The sequence below is a fragment of the Cloeon dipterum genome, chromosome 2, assembly GCF_949628265.1.
Source record: "Cloeon dipterum chromosome 2, ieCloDipt1.1, whole genome shotgun sequence".
Lineage (NCBI taxonomy): Eukaryota > Metazoa > Arthropoda > Insecta > Ephemeroptera > Baetidae > Cloeon > Cloeon dipterum.
Window position 1 is genome coordinate 35775769 of NC_088787.1, and position 17390 is coordinate 35793158.

Here is a 17390-nt window from a genome sequence, read left to right on the forward strand (position 1 = left end):
TTCTTTCGTCGAGAAAAGAAATTCGGGTGGTGCTATTTGGACGGGGTGAGCTCAAAACCTACAAGAATTGCTGAGCAGATGTTAAAATTATAAACAATTTATTAAATTTAAATTAAAACCAGCCCGTTAGCTCGCATTGTTAAGGCACTCTCAGGAGTGTGATATAGCAATGAGAGGTATTTGAGCAGTTTGGAGATCTAATACTGGCTACCCAATGTCAGAGATGGCAAAAAGTGGTTAGTTTATAGTGACTCGATGAAATGCTCAAATTGCTGAACGGGCTGGGAGGCGACTCGCTATACTTGCTGCTTTGCACCTTTCCGCAGCATGCGTGGTTTGGCTTCACGAGACAAATGTCTAGCGTTTCAATACAGTCCTCGGTGCGGAGGCAAGTGGACCTTGAGTGGGCTGGGTCCCTGTGCGGCCTCAGGTGCGCCCATTCAATCCGTTCGCGGTAATATTGGCACTCGGAATTCAGCATTCGTGCCAGTGCAGTAAGCGCCCTTCCCGCTCCGACGACACGGATAAAAAGAGCAAAAAAAGAGGTACAGACTAATTTTTTTACATGTTGTGTGCCGACTTTTAGGCAATTTTTCCCTTCATTGTGCTACGGTTTGCACGCAGAAAATGACAACAATTGACGATAAACGCACAATTACCGGCTGTTTTAGTATGGATAAATCAATTGTTAATGCATGCTAAAAATGTTTCTGGAATTATCGGGTTTGATGGCAGGAAGCGAGCGGCGCGAGAAGTGAAGGTGCTTCTTTCGTTTGGCCCCTCGTAAATAGAGTTGAGCCCTGCAGGGGTGTAATAGTGCGGGTTGAAACCCGCGGTTAACCGCACCCCGGGGCGGGTTGGTTTTTTTGTCATTTCTGGTGGGTGCGGTGCGGTTGCGGGTTGAATATAAGTGGGTGCGGTTTTATGCATTAAAAACCGCGAAATGGTTTTTGAAGCCGCGTACACTTAAGTAATAAATTAAATTTTAAGACACTTTCGCTGCGATTTCAGACTCAATCGTGCTACTGTGCATTCTTAATAAGCTTTCTTTTGACGTTCTGGAAACCAAAATCGGTTCAGCCAATCACCGTAGAATCTTGAAAAACTAATTTTTGAAATATAAATCTTTTCCAACGTTTGTATGGTGAATGGCTGGACTTATTTCGGTTTTCAGCACATCAAAAGAAAGCATATATTATGTGAAGAATGCACAGTGGCAGGACTGAGTCTGAAATCACAACCTTTTAAAATTAAATTTATTACGAAAGAATACAGTGGCTTCGAGCACTAAGCACTTATGTAACTGGTGACTTGCATAAGATCATTATATGAAACTTGCGGTTTAAAAACCCGCGGGTGCGGGGGTTTGGAACGAACCTCCCGCGGGTGCGGGTTCAAATTTAGAATTCAGTGGGTGGGTGCGGGTGTAAATCCACCCGTGCAGGGCTCTATATTAGAGCTGCTCTGCTCGCGTCCTCGTTACTCTCTCCCATGCCCTTCCCTCGGAAAGCCGGATACGGCAGAGATTGAATCCAAATAAATGGTCTCCATTGTTAATACTTTTGACTTTATTATTAATAGGGCTGTGAATTTTAGACGATTGACTATTTTTTCTAAGCATCAGATCATTTGCGAGACTACCAAATGAGCACGAATCATGCAATTTAAAGCTATTTAAACCATACCTTAAATCATCTAAAACCGTCTAAATAGTAAAGTTCGACACAAAATTTTCCAAAAGCACAATTTTCTTTTGTGAAAATCATTGGTAACAATATTTGAGCTCTGATGGGTCGAAACCCAGTGAAACGACTCCAAACTTGTCTATTTTGGGAATTTTTTCACAATCTGACCCTCAGGGTCATGTCAGGGTAAGAACCTGCGGGTCGGAAGCAATCTTTGGTGGTTACATTTCGATCACCATACAGTGCATTGAAGTGAACAGGAAACGGAAAATCGATTTTTTTTAAATTACAGGCACGTTTTCTAATTAAAGGGGATGCTCTCGGGAGAGCGGATTTGAGCTGGTTTCAAAACTTCAAACTTTAATTGCCACGAAACTGATAAATTGTGAAAATTTGTTTACTTGTACAGAATTTCTCGGGCTACAATTTGACTGTGTACCTAAAACAATTAAACCCTGAAAAATCTATTTCTCGGAAAAGGTGAAGATGTGATCTTAATTATTGTTGAAGTTTTTCTATCTTGTTTTAAAATTTTCACGCAAAATATAAATAGCAATTTATTGTTTACGTGCACAACAACTATTTTAAAAATGCAAATCATTTTTACGTAGAAAGAGGAGAGTGATTTTATCTACCTAAAGATCATAGAAAAGAAAAAAAAACAATCGTCTTGTTGGGTGGCATTTTTTTATATAATTATATTTTTCACACAGTTTTCGAAAATGCAATTAATTTTCTTCTAAATAAACTCTTGCCCGTATTTGAAAAATTTCGATATGCTGAGAATAGAAAAATAATTTTTTGTTAAATTAATTTAATGCAGAGAATTGAAAGAGGAATATAAATCATATATTTATGTTCTGTCTACGTGAATATGTATACAGGTATTGGTGCTGATCACTGCTCATTCACTTCAACTAATATATATGAGGCGGCCTCTTAAAAAAAAAAATATCAAACCAGGAGCCACACTTTGAAATAAATTTAATTTTAATTTTTTACACAGAGAGGATGGAGAGTGGAGGAAAGTTGCTGCTTGTGCTGCTCGCGATTTGCCTTCAGATCCTCACATGCTGCTGCTCCTCCCTCGATTTTCAACACAGGAATTTCAGCAGCTGGGAAATTCTGATCGGAGCTAATGGTGAGGTTATATTGATATCAGCTGTTTATTTTGAGCTTTTTTCGTGAGGAAATAACATTTTTTCTCCGGATGTTCATCGGCTACTCAACTTTTATATTTATTATTTCAATTACCAGGTTTCTTGTTTGTTAAGCGCAATTAACTTTTGGCCAACATTTTATCTAAATGTATAATTTATGCGTTTTGAATATTTTGCTGACCAGAATGCTTGATAAGAGACTTAAAAAATGTGTGTTTTATACACCGCTTTGCAGGAATAGATAAAGTTTGCTGCTTAAAAAATATATATTTTAGTTTCAACTATATAAAACGCTTTTATTAATTTTAATCTTATGATATCAAAGCCTGCGGTTTTTCGCATTTTTATCGGTATTTAGGAAAATAATAATAATTTTGGATTCGCGCAAACCGCATGAATTGCGTGTTGTGCACCACGTAGACTTGAGCATTAATTGGGGGTCCGCGGTGCCCTTTCCCTATATCTTTCAAACGGGAAATGTTCTGACTGCTGGAATCGATGCAGTGTGACGTGTGACAGAAAAATTCGTATTCTGACTGTTTTGGGTTCACTGGCGAAGTTTTTTTTTTAATTGCGTCCTTTTTATGCTTTTGCATGGGCCGATTGTTGACATTTCCAAACTCTGGGCCTGGCTTGGATCATATGGGCTCCAATGGTATCCATTGACGAGTTCTATACTGACCCGAATTTTCGATGTTCTCGCAGCTCCAGCAGAATAATTTTCCCCTTTTAACATTGAATTTTGTCCAAATATTTTCTCAAGTAAAATTTGAGAATATCTACTAAACATTTATGTCTAGATACACCGAGAGTAGGATTGAATTAAAATTTAAAATTATGTTTTATTAATCATATATAGCTTCTCATCTCGTTATTAAATATTTCAATTTTCCAGAAAATGAATTCCAGTACGACTTCTGCCATTACGATCATGCATCAGAAGACATCGAACGGTGCAAGAATAATCCAAGAGCGACTGTTGATATGAGGAAAGCATGCAATTGCAGCGTGAATCACACTGCAAACGCAAATAAGGGCTCAACTTACTTCAAAGTCATCTGCAACAATGACACACGTAAATATACTTTTTTTTTTAAATTTCGAGATTTAAATTTTTCTGTAATAGTTGATGGCTTTGGTGCCTGTCCTCAAAAATTGACCATCAGTTACGAGCAGGGCAACTTGTCCCATCCAGTTACAAGTGCGGAAACAGCCGCTGACACCCAAATGGAAGATAAAAGCAACGGCTGTGTAATCTGGATCGTACTTCTCTCTCTGTCATTCGTGATCAACGTGGTCTTTGTCGTATTGTTGTTCATGGGTGCTGGCCCATGTGTTATCTGGGTACAAGGAGCAGTTGAAAAAGCACAATTCTTCCGCGCAAACTGAGAATCACAGCGATGAATAGAAATTTCACAAAATTGTAACGTCTTGGCATTGTAGCAAACGTAAAAAATGTAGAATTAAAAAAAATTTAAATCACTTATCTAAAACACTAAAATTCACATCGCGTGTTTTTGAATTCAATTAAGTTGTAGCCAACATTTTCTAACTAAACAGTTTTTGTATTTGCTGAACAGGAATAAATAGTATGGATTAATCAATTATTGTTTATTGCGTAAAGTGTTTTCGGGTTTTTGGAATTATTGGGAATTGGAGCGAGCAGCGCGTGAAGTGAAGAAACGACTCTGTGATTGGTCCGCTTATCGCTCCCCGGCCACCGCGTAAATAGAGCAGCGCTGCTCGCGTCCGCGCCACTCTCTCGCCTGCCTCTCCCAAGGAAAGCCGCTCGCGACCGCGGTCTGCGTCATAGTGCTTCCTTCTAGTGACCAGCAGGAAGGTGAAAAAGGCTTCATATTGAAATACTGGGACGAAGCGATCAAATAGAATTGATATTACATTTATTTGGTTTGAATATTAATTTGAGATTTTTTTGTAAGCTAAAAACATGAGTTTTGATCTATTATTGTATTTTTCAAGGATGGTTCTTTATCATGGTGTTTTCAAAAGGTTTATAAAATCTGACGAAGAAGGAAAGCAAGAAATATACGAAATTCCTTATCATCTCATGAGTCATGACTCATTTGCTACCGACCAATAGCGCACGCTGCTTTATTTGTTTTCCATTCATAAAAATTAGAGGAGGAAGAAAAAAGGAAAAAATCACCGACTTTTACCCAGTGACTATTTCTTGACTGGTGTTTTCAACGTTTAATTTAAAATTGTCATGGCTTCTATTTTCTTTTATAAATACGATAAATACATATATTATGCTGTAGAAAATAACCGGTTTATTCATGAAAAATCTGCGAATTGATTAAACATAAAATAATTAAAAATAGCAACAAGGTTTAGTAAAGTGTACATTTTTTCATTGTATTACGATACATGCTTTCAGGGTAATTGCTTCTATGCACCACAAAATATATTTGAGAAACGAGATCCATTGGTGCTCATGGCAGGACTTTCAGGTATTGCGCCGATTCAGAAGTAGCGTGTTCACAATCTGGTGTCGTAAAAGGTTCAGGTGCAACTACATCGTACAGAGGTTCCGGTTGAGCAGGGCCGATGTCGTCGTACTCGAACTCGACTGGAGCACGAGGCGCCTCTCCGAATTTCTCGAAAGTCCTCGGTCTCTCAGGCATCGCTTTTACTCTTCTCGCCGATCGCGGGCTGAGAATAATCGGTCGTTCGTAGAGACTAGGAGCAGCAGGGGCAGAGGCCTGGTCGTGTTTTACTTCCTCGTACAGCGGCTCTTCCGCGGGGCTGACGTCATCGTTCTCGTCCGGAACTGATAAAGGTGCAGCGGTACTTCTCGAATCCTCATCTTGGACTTCAGCCTGCTGCAGGGCCTCGTTGGTGTTTTGCGGAAAGGAGTTGTTCCTCTTCTGTCTCAGGATGAGGCATAATATGATAAGACTGAAGAAGACGACGCAGAACACGATGGTGCAGATTAGAATGATAATCAACAATTGGTGCCATTTTTCTGTCTGCTGCACCTCGGTTGTGGCAGTTTCCTCAGCAAGCGTCCAAGATTTGGCTGTGGTTGAATTAGACAAGCTGGACCGTTCTGTGCTGGTAAAAGGCGTTGGTTCGGTCGTTTGGGAAATGGTGGTGGTGATTGGAATTGCTGGAAATAAGAATAAATCGACTTATTTTTGTTGCCTGAAGCTGATCGCACTCTCATTTAAATAAATGGAAACAAAGAAATAATTAGCAAAAGGTTATTTGTAAACTGTTCATTCCATGCATTAAATTGAATTTGAAACTAATTAAGTGGGATGAATGATTTCAACAGCAACATCTACAGTATATTATTAAACGATTTTGTTATATTCAAATATGAAGAAAAATGAGAAAAGTTTTCAAGCGAACTGTGTTCAGAGGAAACTTACCTGGCGAGGTTTTAAAGGATTTTGCACGGACTACAGCCCTGAAAAGCCTGAATCTTGGCATTCTATAGTCATCTGCAAACACCGTCAACCAAAGATTTCCACTTTGGTCGAAGGCGAAAGTAAAATGCAAACCATCATGCTGTCCAGTGACCTAAAACCAAGCAAATGCACCAACTCGATGAATAAAAATTACTTAGAAGTTAAGTGAAATTTATCTTTGAAGATGAGGAGAGTAAGTTTTGAAAATTTTCATTTCGCGTGATCTTGGAAAGGTTTTGGACCGTGTTAAATTATGACTAATGATAGTTTTATATCCTCTGCCACAAATAACTGCCTCCTCGCACGATATTTCATATCCTGACTCTGACTCAACATGAAAAAAAACGATATTAACGATATTAATAACTATAACGAAAGCGGCATTCGTCCAGTTCGATTCTGACGAGACGCGCATGCTCCCAATGAGCTTTTTCCCTTAGGCTGAGCACACGCAATTTTTTTATGACTAATTATTCCTGCGTTCAGATCGCGAAATATTGCGTTGGACAAAATAGATTAACGAGGTCACAAAAACAACCGAGCTTGTTTTTCAAAAAATTCAATATTATTTTAAATTTGTGACTTACCTCATGAAAAGGCTGCGTCTGAAATGGCTGGGAAGAGTTCCAAGAGTGGATGTAATTCTTCCCCCAAAAGGCTGCATACATGGTCCCGTGGTTGTCCATCAGCATTCTATATGAATAAGTTGAAGCCCATTTTCCGATTAGTTTTGGATTCGCAGTTCGAGTTCCTTTGCGAAGTGCGGCAACGGAAATTGAATACAGTTCAGTGGAGTGGTAATTGCTAATGTAGAGCTGTCTCGGTTCCTCCTGAGGGGACAGGGCAATGGAAATAGCCTCTATTCCTGGCGTGTCCACCATCCATGATTGATTTATTTTCAAACTAAATACGACAATGTGTTGTTTATCAAACCGCGTGATGTAGGCAAAGGTTTCGCTTGGCTTTTCATCAAGCACCAAGTCGTTCATCCAATTTTGAAAAGAAAATTGATGTCTGAGTTTGGTGTGATCGTTATTAAACAAGTCAATGGTCCATATTTTGGCTTTGCAATTCTTGCTACCGTTGTCCAGCACCCACAGCCTTCCAACCGAATCTACTTCCAACCCGCTTGCTTTTTCAATTTTGTTGCAATGTCCCTTTCCCTGCAAAAAAAGAATTGATTGGCTCTTTTAAAACAGAGTCAGAATCTGAAGATTTTGGATTTCGACGCAGCCAACCAGTTGCTTAATTTTTGCGACTATAAAGTTGAAATTCATGTCTTAACTATGAATGAAGATCAATAAATTAAGTTTTTCTTTCGGATTCGATTGCATATGCTTCACATAGCAGATTAAGAACAACTTTCCCCATTAAAATTTACAATAACGAATAACATTTTAATTTGCTACTTACATGAATGTCCCACGAAGGGAATGCAGTGAGCTTCGGGGACGCAGAGGACTCTCTGCTCGTCGGCACAGACACCAAAGTCACCGGAATGTCGTTACCATATGTATCAAGGCTGAGGAAGATCCTTGATTCGTACACTGCCACGTGACGAGGAAAAATATCCTCTGGTTTAAAGGTCTTTGTCCTGCTCGCCCCTGACGGCCACTCGTAGTCCAATTCATCAGGCCACTCGTAGACCTGAGTGAAGTTGGCGGCGGTGCTGGCCAGGGATGAAAGGCAGAGCAAGAAAATGGCACACAAGAACGGAGGCATGCTCTTAAATGTCCCCAACAGGCACGAATTCCAAAAAGGCAACCTTTTTTAGACAGTTCGGGGCAAGCGATGGACGAAACGCACACCCAGAGAGTCGAATGGCGTTGGATCGAACACACACCCGACTTTTGTACGCCAGAGAACGCGGAACTTATTTATACTTTTAGATAAAAATATATCAGTGAATTCCGATAAATCTAGCTAGTCATAGTTATAACAGTCTTCATTACAATTTAATTAAATAAAGAGTTAATTATGATTAGGAAAAGATACGCAAATTGGCTCTGCAGCGCTATTTACAACAGTACAATAATAAAATAGGAAAATTGAGCTTACCAAAAGTGATGATCGCGTTGACTTTTGAAATCATTGAAGAAAATCATCAAACCTATATGTGCTGTGTATGAACCTAAAAGAAATCTTCGGCTTTGAATTTGTTGTATGCTTAATCTAAAAGCTTCTTATTACTGTATTTGATGTCTGTTTATTCTTCGTGATTCATGATTTAAAAGTACATGTTCACAAGAAAAATATTATTGAAAAATTGGAAAAAGGCAATGAGAAAGTTGAGATTACATGACAATTATAAAATTGCACCACGAGTACTAGCTGCTCGCAAAAAAAGCAAAATTTTACATGTCATGAAAATTTGACGTATTTTTTATGAAATTGAATATGTGCTCTGATTTGTTGCGCCATTCTACTTCCGTTCGCAAAAAGTTGGTCCACGTATATTTTTAAAAATGCATTTTATTTCCGGGCAGGATGTTCGTTGTGCGTCAGAAATTTGATAAGAAACTAAAACCAGCCAAAAAGCACAGAAATAATTGAAAATCCAATCACTCACTTGGCACGAATTTGGAATTCTCGAAAATACAGGAAATTGCGAACGATTGACGCAGGCAGACTGATTGGAAAACGCTTTACAACATGACGCATTGAACGCAGAAACTCAGCCGATCGAGCCGCACCCTAAAGAATAGAAATATCGAACCAGAAGTCGATGAAATTTTGTTAAAAAAAGCTCAATTTCTTTGGTCTTATTAATATAATTTATATGTTTTCCTGGAGAACGTGTCACCCCTATGTCAGCAACGTGTCGGGCAGTACCCTGCCGTGACGTTTTACGAGTTTTGGGATTAATTCCGTTAGCCTTATTTATTTAGGAATTGGCGGCCGCGTGCTTCCGCTCCTCAAAGCTTTACAGACTAAAATTAAAGCGACGAAAGGGAAATTTGAAAAAGAAAAATTGAAATTCAGGAATTTTCCCTTCTTGCCTTTTTTGAACACCTCAAGTGACCCTTGATCCACTTACATGCACCGATCGCCTATATGGACTACTGTGTCACAGTTATGTCTTCATCACAAGGGGAATATCGTTAATCGTTTTCCAGTATTTAACGACGCGAAAGTTTACAATAATTGTAAAAAATGTTTTCCTCTTCTGCGATGCCCATTTGCCCAATGATCAGGTGCTGTGAAAAATTCATGAATCATAATTATTTTCGAGCATTGGGGTTTTTTATAGAATAGGGGATATCCTTATCAATACGTTGTATTTTATTTGCCTTTATTGCAACCATGTGTCACCATGCGTCATAAATTTTAAATAACCACAAAAGCACAATATCGGAGATAAGCTAATAAAAACTGCGTTCTGCTTCAAACCCGGAATTTTGTTGAGTGCCTATGAATTTTTCCCTAGATAAATCCAAAAGTTTAAGAAGCAGCTTATGTTGACACGTTGACAGTAACAAAAAATATTGAACAATTATTAACTGTGGAGAGGCCACAGTAAAATCGTCGTAAAGGAATTTTGTCGATTTTTTATTACAATAAATATTTTCCACGATTCTACAGCGATTAGTTGACTCGATTTTGGTTTGCAGCATGTTTAAAGGAAGCGTTTTAAGTAAAGAATGCACAGTGGCAAGATTGGGTCTGAAATCGCAGTGGAAACGCCTCTCTTACAACTAAATTTATTACAAAAGCATACGTTGGCGCCATCCGTTCCTCTAAGAACGTTGAAGACCACTGCCAGTGTGATCATCTTTGTTTTTGAAATAAATAATCCCATTACTGTGCCCTCTGCGGAGTGTGCGGCCATTTGGGCGGTGTTATTGGAATCGGGTGAGCTCAAAGTCAACAAGATCAGTGCTGACCAGGTGTTTAAATTATGAAGTTTTTTTTTAAAAAAAAAAAGGAGCAGGATATTTTTACAGGGTTGCGTGTCAATTTTGAAGCAACCCTTTCATTATGTTTTGCAGAAAATGACAATAAATGCACAAATTCCGGCTGTATTTAATATGTTGGATCAATCAATTATTTTTGGAATTATCGGGTTTGATGGCAGGGAGCGAGCGGCGCGAGAATTGAAGACTTTTTTAGTTTGTGCGCTCGCCGGCCCCCGCAAACCGCGTAAATAGAGCAGCACAGCTCGCGTCCGCGTCATTCTCTCGGCTGCCTCTCTCGCGGAGAGCCGCTCGCGCCCGCCGTCTGCGGCACAAAAAGCAACGGCCGCAGAGTGAATTCAAATGCCTCCTGTGACTGGCAGCCAGGAATGCGAAAATTTGAATTGATTAATTACGATTAGTTTTTTTTAATGTTGAATATTAAATATTTTAATTAGATTTCACCGCGAACACTCGTGAAAAGAAAGCTGTCAGTTACTGCTGAAAGAATTTAACCAGCCCGTTGGCTCGCATTGTTAAGGCACTCTCAGGAGTGTCAAAGCAATGTGAGGTATTTGAGCAGTTTGGAGATCTAATACTGGCTACCCTATGTCAGAAATGGCAAAAAGTGGTTAGTTTAGTGACTCGAAATGCTCAAATTGCTCAACGGGCTGCTTTGCACCTTCCCAGCATGCGTGATTTGGCTTCACGGGACGAATGTCTAGCGTTTCAATGCAGTCCTCGGTGCGGAGGCAAGTGGCCCTTGAGTGGGCTGGGTCCCTGTGCGGCCTGGTGCGCCCATGTTATCCGTTCGCGGTGTTATTGGGACCCGGGTTTCAGCATTCGTGCTAGTGCAGTGCGCGCCCTTCCCGGTCCTCCGGTCCTCGGACAGGGATAAAAAGAGCAAAAAAAAAAAAAAATTCATTTTGAGAATTGTTTTAAATGACTTCTAGATTCTGGGATGAAGCGATTTTATATAACACAATAATAAAAGTTATAAAATGTGTTTTTTTTACAAGTTTTGTGCCAACTTTTTCAAACAATTTCCGCTTCATTTTACTAAAAAATGGCAGGCAGAAAATGACAATAATTATTAACGATACACGGACAAATTCCATTGAATTGTTTATACTAAAAATGATTTTGAATTTATTTGGAGCGAGCTGCGCGTGAAGTGAAGAAACGACTCTGTGATTGGTCCGCTCGCCGCTCCCCGGCCTTCGCGTAAATTGAGCTGCACTGCTCGCGTCCGCTCCGCTTCACTCTCTCGTCTGCCTCTCCCGCGGAGAGCCGCTCGCGCCCGCCGTCCGCGGCACAAAAAGCAGCGGCTGGAAGTGACATATTGGCGGCCGCTGACAATGAATGAATTCAATTTATCCTTCCAGTGACTGGCATAAGGAAGACGCAAAAGGCTTTAAATTGAATGATTACAATTAGTTTTTACGAAACAATTGCATTCAAGAGGTTTTATTAAAATTAGCCACGACCCCCATGAATTTATCAATTACCCTAACGTGTAGAGCCGAGATTCGGACTTTCCGTTTCAAATTAAGTCGCAGAAAAATAAAGAGTAAAAAGATCAAATCCGAACTGATAATGCGGATATAAGGCTATATTTAAAAATTTAAAAGCAGAATTCGCGGAAAGAGTGCTGTCAATGTCAATTACACCATAACAATTTTAATTTGGGATAATATATTATGTCTTAATACATAAATCAGTTGAAGACTTTCTGACCATTGTCATTTGGGTAATTGTGTTTCCTAATGTTCACCAAGTCTTTTTGTTATTTTCGCCAAGTGATTTAATAATCAATAGAAAACAAATTTATACAGTTAAATGACTAAATTGTAAAGCGGTGTTTTTATATTTATTGCTAAAAGATTTGAGGAAAATGAACTTTACAAAATTCTATGATCACATTTGAAATGATTAGATTTAGAGATCTCAGCAGCGAAATTTTGGTGCGGTGGCTGGCGCCTAGCTTAGCTCCCCTTTTTTGCCTGTCAGCGGCGGCTGGACATTTTTACTGGCGGCCGGTTCGGCTTTACAAACTTGAAGTGAAATTTTATCGTGGTTAACAACCAAAGTGACGGAAGCCAATTCTTTCTCCGGCAATCTATTATTTTTTCTCGCAATTTTACTGGCGTCTGGCGCAGCTTAACCAAATTCACGACGGCTGGCGGCTGCCCAATTGACCCAAAATTTGCCAGCTGGTGCGCCGCAGCGCGGCTGGCTGAGACCTCTAGTTCCAAACCAAATTAACTATTGTTGTGATGACTAATTTGTTTTAATTCTTCAAGTGAATAAATTAAATGAAACTGAATCTTAGCGCACACGTAATTTAATTTTATATAGTTGCCGTTTTATGCATGTCAATATTTGTGTAAATAATATTTTTACCATCTCGTGTCTTATCTTATCTCTGCTTATTTTTCACCAAGTTCAGTGTATCAGTAATTTTCGTCAAAGTGATTTATTTGGCCTGTACAATTAAATTAAAGAAAACAAATTTACACAATTAAATGGCCTAATTTTAAATCAGTTTCTTATTTATTCTTCAAAAAATTTAGCCAAATTTAAGGACAAGTAACTCAGACAAAATTCTACGTTCATATGTTTACACATTAACTGGTTCTAATTCAAATTATTCGATTTTAAACTAGATCCAAAAATTATTTATAATTTTATTTTTAAATAAATCAGAAATAAATAAAGCAGATATGCGCAAAATACATGATACGACTGAAGGTACAAAATATGATGAATCAGATGAAAACTCCATAGTAAAAACACAATAAATAAATAAAAACACACAAAAAATAACTGTGATTCCGAACACGACGTCATCCTCGCCGACAACTGTAAAAATGTCCCTGGTCTCAAAATTTGTTGCTTCCCAACCCTGTAAAATGTCAAAAAAAAAAAAATTGAAACACCAGTGTTATTTTAAATATGTACAGAAGAAATGAGCATAATTAATTCGGTGAAATTTAAATAGATACACAGTAAAGTTCGAAGGGTGTCCGAGGCCGATTTCCTACGCATAAATAATTCTTCTGCCGCTGAATCTCGCGCCCGTTCAAACCAAAATATCTGTATGACGTTGTCCACCTGTCACATATCCGTCATAATCACCGGTAAGGATCTGTAAAAAATGGCAAAAATTCGTTTGGACTGCAATGTTTATTTACATTTCGCGAGCAAAGCAACTTATGAGAATGGACAGCTTCAAAATCGCCCACAAACGCTTTCCGGCGCACAACAGACACGCAGAACTCCCGCTTCCCACGCTGCTCAAGCTCAGGGTAGCCTGAGTTTACCTGAGAACCCTTCGTCAGGCGCTTTATTTGAGCATTGCGCGAGCCGACACCAAGCAGCGCCGTAGCTGCCGGCTTTCGAGCTGGATGAATTTGCTCATCATCGCTCCGTGAGTCCGCTGGCGCGCGTTGGGGCAGAGATGATCACTGATCAGGCCAAAGACTTTTCCTGTGCGTGCATGCGGCTTAAAACTGCTTAATTAAAAGACGCCGTAGAATTACATAAAGAGTATTGAAATTCGATTCATCGACTTCTTTCATCTGTGGATTGATAAACTGTCGTAAGTAGTTCAATTGAATTTTGAACTTTTCCGGCTTTTCCGCTTCCCCATTCCATCCCGCTTTGCTCAGCAGTTGCTCCAGAATTGCGTCAATGGCTGAAAATTTGTCTCTTATTCTGAATTTTCTATATAATTGTTTAAAAGACTCACGCATCTATGTCATTTTTTCTTCAGGACCGATCATTCTCACGAATTTCTGCACCGCCAACTCACAAAGACTCTCAGGCCGCCAAAGATTTTGCAGACTCATTTACGTCAGTTGCAGTAGTCTTTCGTCCATTTCGTCCACGAAGGAAATATTACCAAATAATGCTATGACTTTAACTGTTTGATTTAAAATGATTTCAAGTCAATATATACAAAATAAATATTTATTCAGCAGAGCTCAAAGTACATATTTGTCAATATTGCCCCTGCAAGAAAAATGATGTCAGTGACGTGAAAATGACGAAAAATTTTGTATTTTCAATAGGCTTTAAATTTTGATTTTGAACAACTAAAAACAAGTTTTGTTGGTTTTCCATTGAATTTTGAGCAAATTTTGAAAATTTCCTCATCCCTTCAATGACGTCACTGAGACATCACTGTGATATCACTCACGTCACGATTGCACTTCCGAAGAGACGAGGAATGAAAATGATGTCAAAATGATATCATATTGACATACCCACGGTGACCAAACGTTTTAATATTTTTCCGTTGATATACCAAAGAAATCAATATAATATCTCTAAAATTTTCCAATTTTGAAAAAAATTTAAAAAAAAATTGTCATTTTTTCATACTTTTTTAAATTATATTATTGCAAATGGGGCCTACAATTCAGGTGTGCAGGGTCACGATTCGATGTGATGTCAAAGTGACGTCAAAGTGATATCAATATGACATGCTCAGCGTGATGATTTTTTGAAATTCTGGGGATGCACGTGATATCAATGTGACATCAATGTGATGTCCCAAAAGAATTTGAAACAAAAAAATTATGAAATTAATTAATTAATTTAAATGTTAATGATCAGCAAAGATTTCAATTTTTTTTGTTTCAAATTCTTTTGGGACATCACATTGATGTCACATTGATATCACGTGCATCCCCAGAATTTCAAAAAATCATCACGCTGAGCATGTCATATTGATATCATATTGATATCACTTTGACATCACTTTGACATCACATCGAATCGTGACCCTGCACACCTGAATTGTAGGCCCCATATGCTATGAAATATAAAAAAGTATGAAAATATGACCAAAAAAATATTTTGATTTTTTTCAATTATTTAAATTTTTCCAAAATTGGAAAATTTTAGAGATATTATATTGATATCTTTCGAATGTCAACGGAAAAATATTAAAACGTTTGGTCACCGTGAGTATGTCAATATGATATCATTTTGACATCATTTTCATTCCTCGTCTCTTCGGAAGTGCAATCGTGACGTGAGTGATATCACAGTGATGTCTCAGTGACGTCATTGGAGGGATGAGGAAATTTTCCAAATTTGCTCAAAATGCAAACGAAAACCAAAAAAACTTGTTTTCAGTTGTTAAAATAAAAATTGTGACGTGAGTGATATCACAGTGATGTCACAGTGACGTCATTGAAGGAATGGGAAATTTTCCAAATTTGCTCAAAATTCAATTGAAAACCAACAAAACTTGTTTTCAGTTGTTAAAATAAAAATTGTGACGTGAGTGATATCACAGTGATGTCACAGTGACGTCATTGAAGGAATGGGAAATTTTCCAAATTTGCTCAAAATTCAATGGAAAACCAACAAAACTTGTTTTTAGTTGTTCAAAAGAAAAATTTAAAGCCTTTTGGAAATACAAAATTTTTCGTCATTTTCACGTCACTGACATCATTTTTCTTGCACTTAAGTGCAATTGTGACGCGAGTGATATCAAAGTGATGTCACAGTGACGTCATTGCAGGGATGGAAAATTTAATGCTTGAATAAGGAAATCAGTAAATATTTTTATTTTATAAAATGGAAAAAACTCCATGTTTTCGATTGGTTGGAAACGCAAATAATTTGCGATGGCTGGGAGATTAAGATTATTAAAATAAAAGTGACAAGCGCGACGGGGCTACTTTTTCCGCTGATGCTCTTAACGGTGGGGATTCCTTACACTCAGAATTATATTGTATGCGATGTATGTGACAATAAAATATAATTCATATGTGTGTTCTTGGTTCCTAATCAAAAAATTAATTGAATTTTCCAGGAAAAAATATTACTGTGATGTCATATTGACATCAAATTGATATCACCAGGGTGACGTCAAATTGACGTCACTAAATTTCCGTCACTATGGGATCATATTGACATCATTATGATATCACGACCAAAAAATTTTTCCCAGAAAATTATTTTTATTGCATTTTTAAAACTTGAGGTTGAAAATGCTATTAAAATAATTCAAAGAGAATTTTCTGGGGAAAATTTTTTGGTCAAGATATCACCTCAAGTGACGTCAATATGACGTCATATTGACGTCACTCCAGGTTGGAGCTCGGAATACGGATCCAAAAACTGTCAGTTTTGAAAATGCTATTAAAATAATAGCATTTGGGGAAAATTTTTTGGTCGTGATATCATAATGATATCAATATGATCCAATTGTGACGGACATTAAGTGACGTCAATATGACGTCACCCGGGTGATATCATGTGACATCAATATGACGTCACAGTGATATTTTTTTCTTGCAGGGTGATTATATGATGGTGGAAACAATGACAAATAAATCCTTTCAGCGTATTTGTAACAATTTTTATAGAACTCGTCATAATTTTCTTGGTGCTCTGGGGTTGATGAGCGTAAAAATTGCGAGATTGATGAGCAATTAAGCGTAAGCGAAAAAATCGACGTTTCAAACAAAACAACTTGCGGGAGGTAGGCCAAAGCGTTCTTTGTTATTTCAACCCATGCTTTGAAAAAGTAATCTGTAAAGAGGAAAAGAGCAGGATACGAAATGCACCTGAAAACTCGAAGATTTTTTAGGATCTTCTTGTTTTTTTATCAGGGTCGATAGCTCTCTCAGGTCTCCCAGTTCAAATGTCATGTTTTGTAAGTTGACGTGTTCCAGTTCCGGTGACGAAAGCACATTAGACAATCTAAACGTGCTATTGCTGAGGAAAAATATAAAATTAAATTTATTTTAAATTTCCAAATCATCCACTTACTACATCACATCTGCGATTTGAATGAACTTCAGATGATTGATGCAATTCAAAGGAGTTGAGCCAGTCAGCCTTACTCCGGATAAAATAAGAGTCTCCAGCTTGGGACAAAGCTTGAAAATGGTCCCGAGCTCATATTCTAGTCCACTACGAGGATTTATCAGACAAAAAGTATGCAGGTTCTCTCCGTAAGCTTTCAAAAATCTATCCGTGGTTGAAGAAGAAACACGATTCTGCATCTTCAGGATTAGAGATTCAACCCTTGAGAATTGGCATAGGGGAGCCAATTTTCGCTCTTCAGATTCGTTACAAATAACCTGTATGAGCAGAAAAAGCCTATTAAGATTTTCATGTGTTGGGAACGCAATAATAGTTAATTTTTCTTTGCAAACAATAGTACCAGTTTGTCAATTCTTGGTAAATAAACGA

General features: G+C 38.2%; 1 protein-coding gene across 1 annotated transcript in view; it reads left to right on the forward strand.

Moving 5' to 3' along the window:
* The window catches only part of LOC135935978 (uncharacterized), a 192761-nt gene that overhangs the window by 894 nt on the left and 174477 nt on the right, over window positions 1-17390 (forward strand). Inside the window, exon 2 of the mRNA XM_065478633.1 lies at window positions 2692-2826. Within this exon, the coding sequence (XP_065334705.1) occupies window positions 2697-2826 (130 nt within the window). The 5' untranslated portion in view covers window positions 2692-2696. The remainder of the gene's footprint in view (window positions 1-2691; window positions 2827-17390) is intronic.